Source organism: Notamacropus eugenii, chromosome 4 (assembly GCF_028372415.1).
Source record: "Notamacropus eugenii isolate mMacEug1 chromosome 4, mMacEug1.pri_v2, whole genome shotgun sequence".
In the NCBI taxonomy this organism is placed as follows: domain Eukaryota; kingdom Metazoa; phylum Chordata; class Mammalia; order Diprotodontia; family Macropodidae; genus Notamacropus; species Notamacropus eugenii.
In genome coordinates, this window is record NC_092875.1 from 29,697,853 (window position 1) to 29,716,701 (window position 18,849).

The 18,849-nt window shown below is 41.6% G+C and overlaps 1 protein-coding gene across 7 annotated transcripts in view; it reads left to right on the forward strand.

The window, feature by feature from the left end:
• Positions 1-18,849, forward strand: part of MED13L (mediator complex subunit 13L) — a 415,471-nt gene that overhangs the window by 337,208 nt on the left and 59,414 nt on the right. For all 7 annotated transcript variants that reach the window (XM_072600340.1, XM_072600342.1, XM_072600338.1 and 4 more), the window contains 7 exons: positions 1,788-1,982; positions 2,360-2,548; positions 6,540-6,702; positions 9,614-9,733; positions 15,456-16,187; positions 16,973-17,195; positions 18,252-18,357. In XM_072600340.1, the coding sequence (XP_072456441.1) occupies positions 1,788-1,982; positions 2,360-2,548; positions 6,540-6,702; positions 9,614-9,733; positions 15,456-16,187; positions 16,973-17,195; positions 18,252-18,357 (1,728 nt within the window). The remainder of the gene's footprint in view (positions 1-1,787; positions 1,983-2,359; positions 2,549-6,539; positions 6,703-9,613; positions 9,734-15,455; positions 16,188-16,972; positions 17,196-18,251; positions 18,358-18,849) is intronic.

The window sequence follows — 18,849 nt, forward strand, 5'->3', positions numbered from 1 at the left end:
TACTGATACTGTAAGCTGCAGAAGTACTCAGTGATGGATACCTTAATAATTCAGCACATAATGTTGTGGAGGAAGTACATCATTAGGGCTAATAGCTGCAGAAGACTGAGACTTTAAAGCCCTCCCTGGTCTTCCAGAGTGCTAAGGCAGAGAAGCTACCCTACTGCTACTTTTTGGGTGTCACTATCCCTTAGCTAGTTGTATCCCAAAGTAGCAGGAGTGTGCCCATCTCTGAGAGGCAGCAGTGGGGGGACTCTGTCCTATCCTTTGGGATTCTTGGGCAAATTCAGACAAAACCAAAGGTAGCTTTTACTAAGAAATATACAATATTGACCTGGAAGCCAAAAAATTAAGCATGTCTGCTCATTGTGTTACGTAAATTTTTGTTTCCTTGCTCCTTTTAAAAAAACAAATTCTTCCAGAATTCTTCTAGAAGAAAATGGCATAAAATTTTTAAGAGCTAAAAATGCCACTTTAAATAAGTATTTTGCAGTGACCCTGCAAATATTTCAATAAGATCACAATTCAGCATTATGTTAAATTAACACACTCATACTTTCTCATGTCATATGTTTTATGTCCTATTGCTCATTTGCTGTTTAGATTCCGTTTATTGTAAGTTTGTCATTTGGGAACCTCAGAAACCACAGAGAGAGTATTCACACACTTTTTTCTGACCTCTCCTACATTGCTAATTTCATGTACTTCCAATGCCTGGGATCTTGGCTCTGTGTGTGCTCCCTCTACTGAACACCATTACTGCACCTCCTGTGACTTTTGTGTCCAGTCTTGAAAAGTTCTGGCTAAAAACATCGCTTGCTTCTATCCTAGTGATAAACCACTCCACTCTCGACTCTGGTGATGCTTGTGTTACATACATACATACAGTCCATTGCCAGACCATGCTCATAGCCTTTCCATCTTGCAAGACTCTGCCAGACTAAGTCCTCTTGGAAGGTGGCCTCCGTGCCGTGATGAGACATGAACTTCAGCTTGAATCCCACTGTCCACAGGAAACCTTTCCTGGTTCTCTCAGCTGTTATAGCCTTCCTTCTCCAGTTACATTCCATTTACTTTGTATGTAGCTTGTATGCACCTTTTATGTCTCTTCTCCCCTTCCTCTCCTTCTCCTCTCATTATTACAGTGGGAGTTCCTTGGGACTAAGTAGTGCTTTATCTCTGTGTATCTCCAGCATTTAGCTTTTAGCTTAGCTTCTGAACCATAGGAGGTATTTAAAAATTGCCTATTGATTAATTGGAGGAAAATGAGACATTAGTGTATGCCCTCTCACTATTTTAGCCTATTACAACATAAAGAGAGAACATCTTGTCTTCTTCAATAGAAAGACTTGTGTAAAGCAGGCAGTTTAATGAGTTGTATAGTTTATCACAGAATCACAAACTTTTAGGATTGAAAAGAGTTTCAGATACTACTAGATTCAAGACATACCTGAATAAAAATCATTTCATCTGTATTGTGATTGAGGATCAACCATCCAACCTGATGACTGCCTGGAATGACTGACTAGATGATCACTTGAAGCCTTAAATTTATTCTGCCTCAAAAAATTGATATGAGCTGAAAAAGGGTGTAAATAAAAGAGAACAATAGGATGATAAATGCTTTGTGTCACTGTCATTTTCAAAGGATTTCTGAAATAGGGAAATGTGTTTATGAGAAAGTCTGTGCTTTGACCTAAAATCACCACACATGCTGGGATATACTGAGGAAGGAGGCATTGTTGTGATATCTTCACTGTAGCCTGGGGTTTCTCTTTTTTCTGTAGTGCTGGTGAGCCCCTATGGTTTAAATGGGACGCTGACAGGCCAGGCATATAAGATGTCAGACCCAGCCACCCGCAAGCTAATTGAGGAATGGCAGTATTTCTACCCAATGGTGCTGAAGAAAAAAGAGGAGCGAAAGGAGGAAGAGGACTTGGGATATGATGATGATTTCCCCGTGGCAGTTGAAGTAATTGTTGGTAAGAGAAAATGTTTTGCCTGAAGAACTTTTTCTTCCTCACTTAATTTAAAAATAATAGTTCAGATTCACCAGAAACATCCTTCATTACTTTCCTGTCTTGTTTGGTGACTCTCTTGGCACAGTAGAGCATTCTGAGTAGTTCTCTTGCCTGAAGCTCTGACGGTCCCTGTATCCCAAATGCTATTATCATCCTACCAGGCAACTTATTTAAGCGCCTGCTCGCTGTTGAAGGGATAAAGCATATAATTTAATGTAACATCTGATTGGCATCACTGTTTTGGCCACTGAATGTGGATCTTAGTTATGGTGAACTGAGTGATTTTGTGGGCCATTTCCAAGCTATGCTGACTTCATTTTTACTGTCACTCCTCGTAGGTGGTGTTCGTATGGTGTATCCATCAGCCTTTGTTTTGATCTCTCAGAATGACATCCCAGTGTCTCAGAACGTTGTCAGTACTGGAGGTCACATTGCCGTTGGCCAGCATGGAGTTGGAAGCATGAAAGACCCCAGCCATTGTGGGATGCCACTCACCCCACCCACTTCTCCAGAACAAGGAATCATAGGTATGCAGAATAGAATTTCAGTTAGAAGAGGATCTGAGGAATCCTTTAGTCTTCATTTTACAGGTGAATGAAACTGAGGCCCAGAACTAAGTAACCCTGTGGAATAACTAGAACTGGTTTTAAGCAGCAAACGAAACAAAACTACGTTCCATAAAGCTAACTGAGTGAAAAGCCTTTGGAATTGTGGTGAGTTCTATGGCTGCTGTGTGGTGTCATTCCTCAGACCAATCAGAATGCTGCCACATTTACATTTTTGTAACTCCCTGGTGGTGGAATCATGTTGCCATAGTATAGGGCAAGTAGCTGCAACATGAACAAGTAAAATATTAGAATACACTGTTCTTAGTTCATTTGCATGCCTCTTCTGTTTTGCCCAAAGTGACTGATTTGAGTTTTACACATCCATTGGTATGTCACAAGTTTTGTCCAAATGCTAGGTAGCAAAAAGTATGCTTCCCTTTTTATAGCCAACTAAAACTAAAAGCTGTAGAGGTCAGAGCCTTTGCCCAAGTTACTATAGCCAGGGACAGACCTGGGAACAAGAGCCTGTCAGCTCATTCCTAGCTAGAATTCTGTGTACTAGGAAATTCTGCCTTTCTAAAGTCATTAGAGTTGACAGGCAGCTGGAGTATGGGAGGAAGGAAGCCTTGTCAATATTCTCAATTGACTGCATTGTTAGTGAACATCACTGCTGGCAGAACTCCAGTGTAGGCAGTGGGGAAGCTGTAGGTTTCACAGTGGTCATAGAATTTGAGAAAGTTTTTTTTGTTTTGTTTTGTTTTTTTAATGGATAAGCTTGGGAATCATTTCAGTTAAGGACACTTTTGCTCCTGGGTCAGCTAACAAGTTACCCTTGTGACTCTTAGTTTGTCATGCGCTAGTCATTTTCACAAGAGAAAAGAATGTGGTCACCAAGGTTAAGGTAGCCCTTACTACTTATTTCTCACCAGAAGTCTTGATCTTTCACTGAACACTGAAATCATATTTATAATAATAGATTGCTGTCACATGCCACCTTAATAGCTGAGCTGGAGTTTCTTAAAATACTCTCATTTGGCCATCCTAAAAGGGGCAGTAGAAAATGAATTCTTAGCAGATGGATATTGATAAAATTCCAAGTTTTTTTCATCCCTTTAGAAATAGTCTAGACTTATTGTCTCCCTAACAATCACATCTACAAGTAGTACCTGTTTTTTCATATCCATAGGTAAATAGTAATAGGTATGTTAGAACAGAGAATATATATACCCTGCAAATTTTGCCTGGGATTGGGTAAATCAGTCATGAATTGTTATTATATGTTCTAATTAATGATTTAAAGCCTTACATTCAGTTCAGTGAATTTATATTATTCTGGAAGTAGAACTTTAGCTGTGAACCACTAAGTATAACTATTGACTTCACCATACAATAAAATTCTCCTAAAACATTCAGATAAATGCAGTCATCTCCACAGGGAAAGCATAGGGGAAATCCTTCTAGAAAATACTTCTTGTGATGGCACAGTGACCAAAAGTGAAGTACTAGATTGAGTTCAAAGTTTGCATCTCATCAAAGATAAAATTTTGAAAATATGAGTATACCAGCCTTAGCTTAAAGATTAACCAAAGGCTACAAATGGTGCCTATTTGCTAAATGTGACATTTTCATAGTAATGTACAATTACTCAAATTATACATGTTGTATATGGGGTCCCTACTTAGGCCACTGAATGCAGCCTTTAAACCCAGCAGAGTCAGACCTAGTCCTCTCTCCACCTTCGTTTCTATTCTGAAACCCAATATTTCAGTTGTTGCGGTTTAGTGGCCACAGGGCCACAGGTGATGGGGTTCATGGGCTTCTAGTGGCTTTGATAGCGTGTCTCGCTGACGAGTAAGGGCTCTGTTGAGGAAGGCTTTTCTGTTTTGGGTGAGGTTTACAAATGCCACTACTTCTCGTCTGGATGGAAACCCTACTTTTAGTGTTGCTCCTGTTACGGAATAAAAACATCTGAACCAAATAAATGTAAAGACATGAAAAAAACCCCTTCTACAGTGAGGGAGTACTACACATCAACTCTTTTAGAAAAATCAGCCTGAATTTCATCTGTGTGGCCTCTATAGTTGGTCTCCAGTGATGGAGGCGGAGCCAAGGTGGTGCCGAGGTGATCATCTTGCGCAGCTTTTGTAATTTAGGAGCTGCCCCGAAGAGTGACCGGCCTCTGCTTGGACAGCTCCAGTACTCATTTTGACTGCCTCTGCTGTTTTTGATGGTCTCTGGTACTCTGATCACCCCACAGACTGTCAGTGCCTTGGGGAGCCAGAGCTTGTCACTGATCGTGTTCTGTTCTGTAGGCCTTTCAGCATCTAATGTGATGTCAGACACAGAGGGAGACGCACAGCAAATAACTGTAGAATTGAAATGAACTGTGTGACATCATGTTATAAAGTGGAGAAGCTTTGATAGAAGATAACTGCATATGTTTTATATATACATATACAACAATAAAACTGTAACCATATTTTCATATATATATATATATATATATGTACACACAAATATATAAAACCTACACTTACATATGTATGTGTGAATATATAGGTATGTGAATGCATGCGCACACACTTACACACGCGATCATCTAGCTTCTAAATGGTTTTCTAGGAAGCTAGAAAAATTGCTGCCCTTCAGAGAGATGTGTTTGAGCTGAGGGAGCAGTCCTTGAGGAAATGTACAGGGATGATCCACAGGAGAGTAATGGTTGTGCTGCATTTTGCCAAATGTATTCATGTGACAGGGGCAGAACACCTTTAGCAATTACTTGGAATACCAAGACATAGTGAATTTGTGCTGCAAACTGAAGGGCAAATTCATTGTAATTAAATACAGATTTTTCTGTTGCAAACCTGGTGAATCCATAATCAACATTATGCTTTCATATCAAATAGACTAGATTAATATTGGCTGAGAAATTATTGTGGTCATTTGGATTTTAGTAGTTGTCTGGGATGAGACAGTACGAGAAAAACAACCCTAAAGCTTTAAGCAGCCGGCTCTCCCAAGTTAGGGAGCCTGAGTGCCTTCCATGCCAGCAAAGAGAGCATGTGTCCTTTGTGGAGATGGTCTCACCCAGGGTTGGAGTCCTGACACATCAGCACAAATGGGTCTGCTTGAGATGTGACCTTGGGAAGGTTCCCAGGCAGACAGTGTCTTCTTTCTGAGGCCACTCCTGGGTTATGTGATTGTCAAGCTCCCTCTGCTGTTCCCTCCTAAGTTTGAAAATAGTCTGCATTCAGGTTTAAGAAAACCAACCATGCCCTTTGTGAAGGGAGGACGGAAGCCGGAGTAACTGTGCTGGCTGACTGGGCTCTGCCCCCTGCAGAGAGGTCATTCCAAGTACAGAAGCCCCTGGGTGGCAGGGGGTCAGTATCTGTTGATGTTGGCAGTGATTAAAGTGACTTCCATATTAAACAATAGCCTTCCAGCTAGTCTTTTTTTTTCCCATAAAAACAATGGAATTTTATCAGAAGCAGTTCAGTTAAAAGGTAAGATTGGTTTCAGCAGTCCAACGTGATATGAACGTTGTGAGATCAAGCCTCCAGGAGTCACGCATTCACTGCTTTACTGCTGGAATTTTGGTCCCTCTTCTTCTGGTGTTCATCTTCAGTCTGTTTGGAAATGGGTTGCCCCCAGGTGCCTTTTAAAACCATGCATGTTGTGTGTTCAGTTCACCGTTTAACTGAAGGGGGAGGACCAGCAAAACTTTAACAGGTCGGAAACCAGTGAACGCTACAGCAGTGCCCACTCCCACTCCACAAGGCCATTTTGTCCACACCAACACACCCTGGTCTCAGAGACATAGTCGAGAGTGTTGTCAGTGGGCAGTGTGACATATGGGAGGAAGGCTGAGCCTCCTGACCCACATGTTTGTCTGTCTGCTAGAAGGCCACTGCAGGAAATGCCCTGGTCACATGTCTTGTGGCACCTGCAGAGCGCTTCTGTTTTTCCCCAGGTGAAAGTGGAGGTCCTCCGAGCGCCATCAGTCACTTAGCTGCCCAGGAGGGGATGGCTACTATGCACAGTCCAAAGAGATCGGGGGAGATTCCTCCAAAACTCCACAGTCACATGGTCCACAGAGTCTGGAAGGAATGCATCCTCAACAGAACACAGCCCAAGTAAGTGTCATGTAGATACAAGACTGACATTCAGTAAGAAGGCTCCCTTCCTCTCTTTCAGCTCTGAATTTTCTGCCTTTTGACTTCAGGAGATATGATGAACAGGTATTTGACTAAATTCCGTAGATTATCAGATCATAATTTATTGAATTTTAAGTTAGAGATGGTTTCTTAAAAAAATATCTTCTTATTTCTTGAGAGAGTTGCTTAGGTGAAGAATTTACATAGGCAAGACATCCACTAAGACTTTCCAAGATAGTGACGGGGGGTTTATCATCAGATAGAATACCTCACCCGGAGTCAGGAAGATCTGAGTTCAGATGTGGCATCAGACACTTACACCAGCTTTGTGAGCCTGGACAAGTCATTTAACTGTTTGCCTCTGTCACCTCTCAGGCTTTCTGTGCAGTGCTGATTTAGCATAGTGCCTGGCACATAGTAGTAGCTGCTGTTATTAGTATGTTCAGTACAGGATTCAGGTAGTTAGAGTCTGTCTTGTCTGATGAGAGAGTTCTCTCTTCCTTTATGGTCCTTTTATGTACTAGGCTTATGCCTTGATTGGCAGGAAATTATTAGCTCAAGCTGGTAGCTTTTTTTTTTTTGCCTCTACTAACTACAGAGCTTTTGAAATCTGCCCCCAGCTTGTGATGGGGAGCTGCTTTGCTCCTATTGACTCAGGGGACTTATTTATCACTGTGGGGAGATAAATAAATGCTCCTCCCTCTTTGCCCAAGAATGATTTCCTTCTGTGGTTTGGGAAGTTGGATTCAGTGTAAATTTTGTAAGAAAACACAAAGCAAGTTAGCCCTAAGTAGAGACTACATTGGTTTTAAATTCACTGACTCTAAAGGAAATTATATCCAGTGCATAATGATCCAGCTTAACAATGCACCATAGAAACAAATGTTGCCCAATTTCATTTCCGATTCAGTGTGTAGCATCTACTCTCTTAAGCAAGACTGCTAAACAAGTCTTAACTTTGGGCATAGAATTATAATAAGCAATCCTGTCAAGTCTAAGTATATTCACTTTGTAATTAGCAAAAGGTTCTTTAGACAAGATAAAATCATAATTTTGAAATAGAAGCAAAATCATTCTTTTCAACAAAACATTGAGCTGATCCCATGTTGGACTCTCCTACAGCTTGTTGGGTTGCTAGTGGAGGAGGAGGTAGGAGAGGTGACAGTGTATATTAAATTCCCTTTGTGATATTATAGAATTAGTAAACCATCCTCAACTGAAGATGATCTGAAATTTCATATTAAAATAAGTGGCCCAGAGGTATTTTTACTAGTATAAGCTGATTCTTTTCTGTCTTGTAAAATATAATTTTCCAAATAGCATTTCTAATATTATTATGCTTGATTTTCCTTGTTTAGGTGAGCCCTACTTTTTTTTTTCTTTTCAAAGTTGGATTACATACCTCTGTTTTTACAAGTTATATTATTATCTGTAATTCTCATTTATATTCAGATATAAATGATGTGAACCAGAAAAGGTCTTTAGAATTTTCTTGGTATTTACATGTATGAAATCGTGGGAATGCCAATAGGCATATATTTGCTTATAGTTATTTTATAGGCCATTTTCTAGTCAGCATTTTATTCTTTACTTTTCTTACATTTGTCTCTTTATAGTTTTTATTTTCACTGCTCCTTCTCACCCACAAACCATATATTTGACCTAGCTTCCTTGTATCTGAAATATAGATTATTGAGGTGACTTCCCTCCCTGATCAGGAGTCAGGGAAAGGGTGAGAACCACTTGAACACTGGTAGGGGACATTGTGAAACATGTGGAAGTCTTAGTAGAAGCTTAAAACGTAATGATGCATCTGTAAAATGCCACATAAATTTCACAATATCCTTATTTCCATTTACAGAAGGTCAGTATATTTATGATCTTGGGTGTAGAGATGGAAGGGACCATAGAAGTCATCTTATCCTTATAACCCCTTATCTCACTAGTGATGAGTGAGCCTTGGAGAGCTGAGTTGTCTTATCATTGCTTACGCAGATAGTAAAGGACAGGGTCAGGATTTGAACACAGGTCTCCTGACTCCAGTTCCTGTGCTAAGAAGTAACGGCTCTGCCACAGCCTTCTCACCCCTTTCTTTCTGTCCCTGTTACCCCCTGTGATTATTAATAAGGGTAGAGATTCCATTTTTTCACCAGCTAATGCCTGATCTTATAGAACACTTTTTGTCCAGTACCTTTACATGCCATAAGAATCCCTGAAAAGATGTTTTTAAACTGAGCTGACACCATTTATGTTGCCCTTCGGTGCCAGTTCATAGTAGAACCATACTAGACACGATTTACACAGTGTTACATGCACAGAAGCTTTGGAACAGCTTGTTTTCCACATGGCATGATGTGTAGAAAACGGACCTTGAATCTAGGAAAGGCTGGGTCCAAGGACCTCCTCTGACACATGATAGCCATGATGCTTTGGGTAAGCATTGTATGCCTCAGGCCTTTAGGCAACTCTAAGATTAGTTGTAGAGAAGACACTGACTTGAACTGATACAGGGAATTCATTTTTTCCTTCCCCCTAAAGTCACACAGCCAGTCTCTGGCTCTTGGACATCATGTCTTTAAGGGATTTTTTGAAAAGCATCCACAGATAGTTGGTGACAGTCTTTCTGGCTGACTCTTCCACCTCTGAGGTCAGGGAGTTCCCTGGGCTTGAGCACTAGGTACATCCTAACGGTCTCACTGCTTCACTTGTGTCCGTCAAGCCCAGCTTTGGAGATAGTGACCAGACTGTTGGCTAACCATCATGATTAGTGTCTCCAAGATGGTTTCAGATGGCCCAGGAGAGAGGTACATTGTCTCATCTGTGGGCAGCTTTCCATTTGGGGAGTGAGGGTGGCTGCTAATGGATTTGTCTTTGATGGTTTTCACTACAGGAGAAGTCAAGTCTCTGCTCCACACCTAGAGGAAGAAGCCTCTAGTGAGTCTTCTCCTCCTCCTCCTCCTTCTTGGGGTTTTGTGGATCCTGCCCAAAGAGCCAGCTGTTCCTGTTCCAGGTGGGTAGGGGAAAGGGTTGGGGGTGGGAGGGAGCAGCTCTTTTCAGCTGTTTCATGAACTTGGTTTCATGTTTGCTTCTGTGATTGTGGCTGCCAGATCTGCAAATGTCAGAAATGACAACTCCAAGGATGTCCTCCCCGCATTTCAACCAGAATGGCTCAAATGAAGCTCATCATATTTCCCCCAACCAACTGCCCTTCTCAGATGTAGCAGGCTGTGCTTAGCTTTTTCATTTTTTCCATGTTAGAAGAGTCAACTCTGTGTAAAGCATAGCAGAGGGGCTCATGCATCAACACAGCCCCAGGGAATGGAAACAGAGAGCTTTCTTGGGCTCAGAAGATGTGCCTTCCAGCCAGAGTTCTGACACTGCCCAATGTCTTAGCCGTCTTCAGCACCTTTCTGGGTAGTTTTCTCCATCTGAACAATGGGAATAATAACTCTGACCCCACCCATCTCCTGCCTAGAGAGTTGTGCTTTGCAGCAACATTTACCCTTGAACCTTGTACTTAGTGATCATTGAATGTTTCTGTTTAGTGTTGAATGAAGGTTGCTGAGCAGCAAGGAAACCTCCTTGGGAAAGAGGGGCAGAGATGAGTGTGAGCTGCCTCAGTGAAGCTGAAAACTCTTTGAACTCAGAGAACGAAGGGTCTCTGGGAAGGCCCCCTGGTATCATTGTAAGAGGTGAAAATGAGGAGCAAGCATTAGTCAAATTTCCTTGTTGCAAGCTCTCAGTGACACATCTTTAGATAACATGGCAAGGTTTAGCCACTAAGCGCCATGCTGTAGTTAGAATGAGACATTAAAACCCAGTGGTCACTTCACCAAGAACCATTTCTCAGTGTGGCAGGATTATTGAAGTTGGTAACCCCAGAGAAGGTCTTTTCAGCTCTGCCAAGTCTCCAATTTAAAGAGCTTACTGTAAAATTTCTATCAAAAGGCTTTTGAAGAAGCCAAGATCTATGGAATCTATTTCTTTAAAAAAAATTATTGATGACTTTTATCTTTTTCATTGCACTAACTTTGATGTTTTCCCCACCCCACAACCATGTAAGCCCTCCCTTGAAACCAAGAAAAAGTAGTTCATCCCCCACCAGACATAGCGACTGTGCCCTGCTTCCTCCCCATCTGTCCCATGAAAGTGTCACTGCATTTCTTCATTTGCTTGGGGGGGCAGGGGGGGCAAGATTGGTCATTGCAACTGTTCAGAATTTGATATTCTTTTTCTTGAAGGTTGAGTTGAACCGGGGATGTGGGTGTCAACAAATGAGATCTCAGACACCCTCTGCTTCCCACCCCCCCCTTGTTAAACTTTTAGCCATTTGTAGCTAAGCCTTTTGGTAAATCATTGTTGTGCTGTACTCAACAGTAACCTCCCCCTGCTCCCTGCCTTCCTGTCCTAGCCAAGCACCTGCAACTCCTGCTTGACCTCTGATTAAGCAATGACTTGCTTCCCTCTAAGGATTTGCTGTGGCAAAGACTTAGAGTTTTTCTTTGGATGTTTTATTGCATTTTTATTTATTTTGAAAATATTTCCCAATTACATTTTTGTCTTAATTTTTAAAATTTTTGGTTTCAAACTCTTTCCCTTCTTACCCTCCCTCATGCATTGACAAGGCAAGAAATACAAGACCTATTATATGTATAAAGTCATGCAGAACATAATTTCTGCATTAACCACATTCTGGAAAAATAAAGAAAAAATATGCCTAAGTCTCCATGCTAAGTCCGTGAGTTCTCTGATGGAGCTGGGAAGCATTTTATCTCAAGTCGTTTGGAGTCGTAGTGGATCATTGTATTGATCGTCTTTCACAGCTGATGAGCTTCACAATATTGCTGTTACTGTGTAGTGTTTTCTCCTGATTTTGCTCACTTAACATCGGTTCGTAGAAGTCTTCTGAAGGGTTTTTCTTTTATCCTTTATTTTTGCACAGTAGTATTCATAACCTATAACTTGTTCAGATGTTCCCCAATTGATGAACATTTTCTCAGTTTCTAATTCTTGGCCACCACAAAAACAGCTGCTAGAAATGTTTTTGTACATAGGGTCCTTTTCCTTTTTCTCCAGTCTCCTTGGAGTATAAGCCAAGAAACAGTAGTGCTGGCTCAAATTGTACGTACAGTTTTATGGCCATTCTGGCATAGTTCTGATGAGGACTGGAAGGGAGGTGTAAGGCCCCCACAAAGACAGGGTATCAGGGGCAGGTCGTCTGGAGAAGAATTCACGAACTCAAGCATTGTTGAAGTCGAGGTAAAGATTGATTACGCTTTTCAGCAGGCAGGAGTTCTTAGGGAATCTGCAACCTTAAAGGGGTACAGGGAAAGTTTATGTAGGATATTCTATAGTGTCACTTGTGCCATATATGCTAACTAGGTATTTTGGGGTGGGATTAGGGAGTGGGTAAGGAGTGGTCAGTTCTTAAAGGAACATGCACTTTTGGTATCTACTGCATAGATATTTTACCCAGAATTCATCAGGAAATAGCCCAAGGGGTCTACCTGGAGGTGTGGTTTTAGACCTGAAATGTCACTAAGTCAACCAGCTGTCAGGGCTGACCAGGAAAAACCAGGCTTCTCTCGTCAATGTCTGGACAACAAAATTAATTGACAAAATTAATGTTAGGGAGTATAGGTATGTCCAAGTCTAGCATACATGTGATTGGTCAGTTAGTGGTAAATGTCATTATGACCCAGTACACAGCCAGTTCAGCCAGTACACAGGTGGCTACTGCATCAGGAACAGAGATCTAGGGCAGGCTGTCCTTGGGCTGGTGAAATATGCCTGAGATAATATTCTGAGTCTAGGGAGAAATGGGATTTTTAAAAAGAAATGGGATTTTAGAATTGGGGGCCAAATACATGTACCCAAGCACCCCTTAGTTCCAGATTGTTCTCCAGAATGGCCAGATCAGTTCACAGTTCCATCAACAGTGCATTTCCCACATCCCCTCCAGTATTTGTAATTGTCCTTTTCGGTCACCTTAACCAATCTGATAGGTATGACACCTCAAATTTGTTTTAATTTTGCATTTCTCTAATTATTAGTAATTTAGAGAATTTTTTCATGACTATTCATAGCTTTGATTTCTTGCTCTGAAAACTGCCTGTTCATATACTTCGATCATTTATCAGTTGGAGAAGGACTTTTGTTTTTATAAATTTGACTCAGTTCCTTATATATTTGAGAAATTAGACTTTTACCAGAGAAACGTGTGTAAAATTTTTTCCTTCTATCCCCTTAATTTTGACTGCACTAGTTTTGTTTGTGCAAGAACTTTTTAATCTTGTATACTCAGAATTATTGATTTTATCTCCCATGAACTTGCGTCTTGTTTGTTCATGATCTCTTCCCCTAGCCAAAGATCTGACAGATAATTTCTTCTATGCTCCCCTAATTTGCAAAATCTTATCAAGTCTTAATAAAAAATCTCCTTCTGAAACAGATCAAGCTGGAAGGTAGTTAGTGAGCCAGAAAAAAAAGTCTTGATGAGGGGTAGAGTTGCACCCCAGATATGTGGCAGCTTTTTCCCTAGAGGCACTACCTGAACCACCATAGGGGTAGAGGTGGGAAAGACTGGCCCAAGTGCTGACGTGGTGACAGGACCCTGCTGGTAGGAACCAGCAAGGGAGCTAGATGAAGCAGCAGGGAAGGTGGGGGAGCCTAATGGATGAGCAGAGTCATGCTGTACCCCACAGAATGGCCCAGCACTCTCATCATTTCTCCCCTGGACTACGGTAGCAGCTTTCTGATGGGCCTTCCTGCCTCAGCTGTCCTCCAGACTAGCTGCCCAAGTGACACAACCAGGGCGTGCAGGGCAGGCTTTGTCATACTCCCTCAGAAAGCTTCAGTGTTTCTACTCTGCCAAAGAATTTCTTTTGATATCAGTTTGAGAGGATTCAAAGGGTACCAAAGAGATATTCTGAGCCATCTTTATAGATTTACTTCACATTACTTCCTCTGGTTCATTCTGGCCAAACGAGCCTGTTCCCTAGTTTAGTCTCCCATCTCTCTGCCTCTGCCAAGGCTAGCATGTCCTCTCTCCTCACTGCTACTGCTTAAAATGCCTTACTTCCTCAGGGTTCAGCCAGAGTGCCACCTCAACTAGAGCTCTTCTCCTGGCCTCCCTCAAATTCTTAGCATCCCACCTAACACCTCTTCCCCACCCCCACCCCCCATTCCTTTGTGTGTGTGTGTGTGTTCATTTCTAGTACTTCACTGTGAACAAGTGGTATAGGCTGGTCAGGAACTGTTTCTTTTTCTTTTCCCTCTCTGTCTCTGTCTCTTTGTGTCTATCTCTGTCTCTTTCTCTCCTTGTCTCTTTTTCTCTCTGTATCTCTGTCTCTGTCAGTCTGTCTGTCTAGCCAAATGCCTCCATAAAGGAAGCATGGTTCTCCTGGAAAATGTTGCCCACCACAATGCCAGCACCCTCCTTTCCCACTCAGCTTTGGACAGGCCTTTGAAACCCAGTCAACTCCAAGGCAGCCAACAACATTATGGAACAACCCTAGGTCTCCATGTTTAACATCTTTATAGGTCAAGATGGCCAACCGGCTCTTTTGCTAAACCATGCCATTATGTCCCTAGAATCAGTTTTATTAGTCACTGGAGTGTCATTTCATGTAGCTCTGTATAATTTAATGTTACCCTGGTGACCTTCAATGGTTACTCTGATGCCAGTCCAAGGGCCTGGCTTTCTTTTCTGGAGTGATTTATCCCTGGGCAGGCTCTGGCTGACCTGCTGAACAACTCTATGTACAGATTAAATACCAGCAGGGCCTACAGGGCCCCACTGAGCAGCTTCTCAACCCTAAACCTGCCCATGAATTTGTTAGGAAGGGAGCAGCCTAGTTACTCCTGCTTGAATGTGTGTGTACAAACATTGTTTCTACATTCTCACCCACAGTAATAATGGCAAGAACTCACATTTTTGTGACACTTAAAGTTGGGGGAAGTATCTTCTGTGGAGTGGCCTGTGATGTATGTGATACATTTTACATATGAGGAAACTGAGACTCTGTGAGGACAAATGGCTTTCTAATGGTCTCATGACTACAAAATTCCAGTCCTTGGGTCTCCGGCCTCACAAGCAGCCTTGACTCACAGCCAGATGTTGCGTCTGTGGAGTGGAGGATGCTTTTACTGTTTCTTTCTCACACAGTATTAGTACATTCACTTGATATTTCACATCTCATTAGGAAGTCATGGAGATTCATAGACAGTGTCTTGTCCTCCCCAGATTTTGTTAGTTAAGTAAGGAGCTTTCTTGTAGATCCACTGACTTTTGTAAGTCCCTATCTGAAAGAAGTAACAAGAAAGGTTTGGGGATGGAAGTGTTGTTTGGGGGAGTTGTGGTGTTTGGTTTTTTTTAATTAATGCATTTCTTAGTCATTAAAGCTCTGATTCTTTCAGTTACATAAATAGACATAAATGTGACATAAATAGATTTTTTAAGCATCACGAGGCTCGTAACAGTGGTGAGTAGGAGCACAGTGTTTGTACTTCTGCACAAGTGAATTTCCTGCCTAGTCAGCCTCCTCTCACTCTCCTTCGTTGTACTGAGTCTCATTTCTCTATGGGCAGTTAAAAGATGGAAGCTTGCAATGCCCTGGTATGCTTAGCGTGAGTTATATAAATAGACAGATGCTCCATGAAACGTCACTTTTTGTCCCCTCAGAAAGGAGTGACACCTTTTGGTGGTGACTTTATTTCTTTTGTCATCCTAGGCATAAGGGTTTCAAACAGCGTTGTGCAGTTGGACCCAGCCGACCCCCTTCAATATCACAGCCAGGGTTCACTGTTGGCCCACCATCTTCTTCATCTTTGCCGCCTCCAGCCTCTTCTAAGCACAAAACAACAGAAAGACAAGAAAAAGGAGACAAACTTCCAAAGCGGCCTGTGATGCCATTCCACCACAGGCCCTCTGTCGGTGAAGAGTTATGCATGGAGCAGGATGCGCCGGGACAGAAGCTGGCCTTGGCTGGGGTCGACTCGTCTTTGGAGGTCCCAAGCAGTAGGAAGTACGATAAGCAGCTGGCTGTGCCTTCCAGAAACACAAACAAACAAATGCATCTGAATCCCATGGATTCACCCCATTCCCCCATTTCCCCTCTGCCTCCAACCCTTAGCCCCCAACCAAGAGGGCAGGAGACAGAGAGTTTGGACCCACCATCCATTCCTGTGAATCCAGCCCTCTATAGTAATGGACTCGAACTGCAACCATTGTCTAACCTGGATGACAGGACTGTTCTTGTGGGTCAGAGACTGCCTCTGCTGGCTGAGGTCAGTGAGACAGCCTTGTACTGTGGGGTTGGGCCCCCCAGTTGTGAATCATCTGATAAATGGCACAGTTACCACCTACCACCAAGTGATGACCCAGAGTTCAGGCCTCCAGAGCTCCAGGGTGAGCAATATGATGTCAAGACAGAGATAAATTCAGACAGCACTGCACTGAAAAGGTAAGGAAATTGACTCCACATTCATGGCCTGGTCTCTTTTGACAAGAAGGTTCTGTTTATAAAAATTCAGGTCTTACTTTCCTTCTGTCCATTCACCTTCTCTCTCAGCAAGGCTTTTAACTCAAATGTAAACCACAGAATCTTTCCCAAGATGTTTTTGCAAAAATATTAAATAATAAGAAAAGTGAAAGAGAGAATTAAAGCAAAGGTCATTGGGTTTAGAAAAAGCAGTTCGTGTTCACCAATTTCCCAAATGCTGCTTAATGCAAAACAAAATAGAATCGCACTCCTGTATTTCTCCCTATTCTGCTGGTGTTTTGTCTTTAGTTTACAAAACTCAAGTATTTTGAGGAAGGCTCCATATATGATCAATTATATTGCTTGCATGCATATATTGGTCCGTGAATGGCTGTACATGCTCTAAATCTGGGGAATTTGTCTACAACTGTCTCACCAAAGAAATTTTTAGGGAAATAAATCAGCAGTGCTACAAATGTACTGGAAAAAAATTTTAAAAGCACGTATTTTATTACATTCCCTCTCAATAGACCAAAATTTATTAAATTGTTTGATTTGTCAGTTACATAAATCAAATAGATTCTGGGATAGTTGGGTGTGTCATAATGTAAATATGTTTTCTAGGTTTCACCTATCCACTGTCCCATATTGATTTGTTTGCATCCTTATTTGTTACCCATACTCCTTCTCTGATGTACCCAATCAAAAGTGGAGAGTATCTTTCCCCTCTTAGGCAGGTAGTAAGTAGATTTCTTTTACTTCCTTAGACTCTTAGCACAACCTAACAAACGGTTTAAAATCTGGGAAGACAAGCAACTGCAGGGGCAGGCAGGCTACCTTGCCCCCTCACCTCGAATGCAGCAGCCTGCAGAGACCCTTGGCGATACCAGTGACCCGTATACCTTTGAGGATGGTGACATCAAGTACAGCTTCACCGTCAACAAGAAATCCAAACTGGGGACGGAGAAAGATCTGCTAAAGAAGAACAAGGTACTGTGCTGGTCCGTGAAATGAGATCTCTAGATGTATGAACTGAAAGTTATTGAAAAGCAGGATCTGAGTCTCTCAAATTATTCCACTGTTAATGTAAAGTGTATAGAAATGTTTCCAGGATATGACATGCCATTGCTGCTCTTTACATCCTGCTTCTCCCCATGTTAAATGTTGACCCAAATTCACCACCTATCTCCTCTCCTACACAAATTCTTGCATGTTTATTTTTTGGAGTTGTTCCAAGTATTTGAAATTTGAACAGTGGTTCTCACAGTTGATATATATTATGAGTAATTTTGGTCTTTGGTCTCTTCCCTTTGTTAAAAAAAAATAATATTGGGGGTGTCATTTGAAATAATGAGAAATTCTATTATTGTTCTTGAAACGTAGGACAGCTTAAAATACTAGACCATGATAAACACATTTGCATATATAATTCCAAAGGTAACTGTGGGTATTTAGGAGAAATCATTATCTAGAAAACTGGGTGGGTGTGTGCATGTCCCCACATGCAGTACTCTGGTTTAAAAATGCAAATTTCTATCATTGACAAATACATACTTCTAATAAAAATAGCTGGCATTTATATAGTGCGTTAACGTTTGTGAAGTGTTTTGCAAATATTATCTCATTTGATCCTCACAACTCTTGGAGATAAGGGCTGTTATCCTCATTTACATATGAGGAAATTGAGACCAACCAAAGGTTAAGTGACTTGCCCAAGGTCACACAGTAAGTATAAGACAAGCTGGATTTGAACTCTTTCTCCCTGCTGTCACATTTATGTGAGGGTGCTTCACACAAAGCTTCTGCTTCATTAAGAATTACTTAGAGTGGAGAAGAAAGTAGTCTTTCTGGATGAAGGTTGAGTGGCCACACTAGCCAATTCCCAAGGTACAAAGCAGCCTTTGCTCCCTTGGCCACCTAGATCCTATTGGAAGCCTTTTTACCTGTGATTTCTCACTCCATCCTCTGTTTCTTAGCACTTACTCTCCTGTATCATACTCTTGGTTTGCTGGATATGTGTTTATTATGACTGAATTTCTTACACAGTCTGAAGATGGATTGGGTACAAAAGAGATCCCTCCACCAGGTCACTCCACACCAGTGCCCGATGGGAAGGATGCCATGTCTATTTTCAGTTCTGCTCCAAAAACAGGTATGTAAAATATTATTTGCACTCTTTAGATAGCTGGTAAAATAAGGTGAGAGAGAAGGTTCTTTTCCATTAATGCAATCAAGTTTTTAGCATAGACTTACCACCAGCTTTCACATATTGTTTTACTTTGTTTTACTTTTCCTTTCCCAGTTGATGATCAAATTGTAATCTGATTCTAAATGTAAGAAAATCCATAGGAAAATAATTGCTTGAGATCCATGTTCATTTGCCCCGATGGTGGTTGTCCTTCGTTCTTAAAGAGGATCAAATGACATCACTATGCTAGAGCCAACTTCAGTGGGTCCAACTATGACTGATCAGACCAACATGAGCTTGGAATGCTCTACCACAGGCCAGGCACAAATAGTCCATGTGAACATTTGGGTTGGATTCTCTAAATCTGAGCATCCTGTGTTTCCCTTGAGCTGTTTCAGTTCTACTGTGCTCATAGAGCACAGCACCATATGCGATATCTGCTGAGTTCTCTCACAA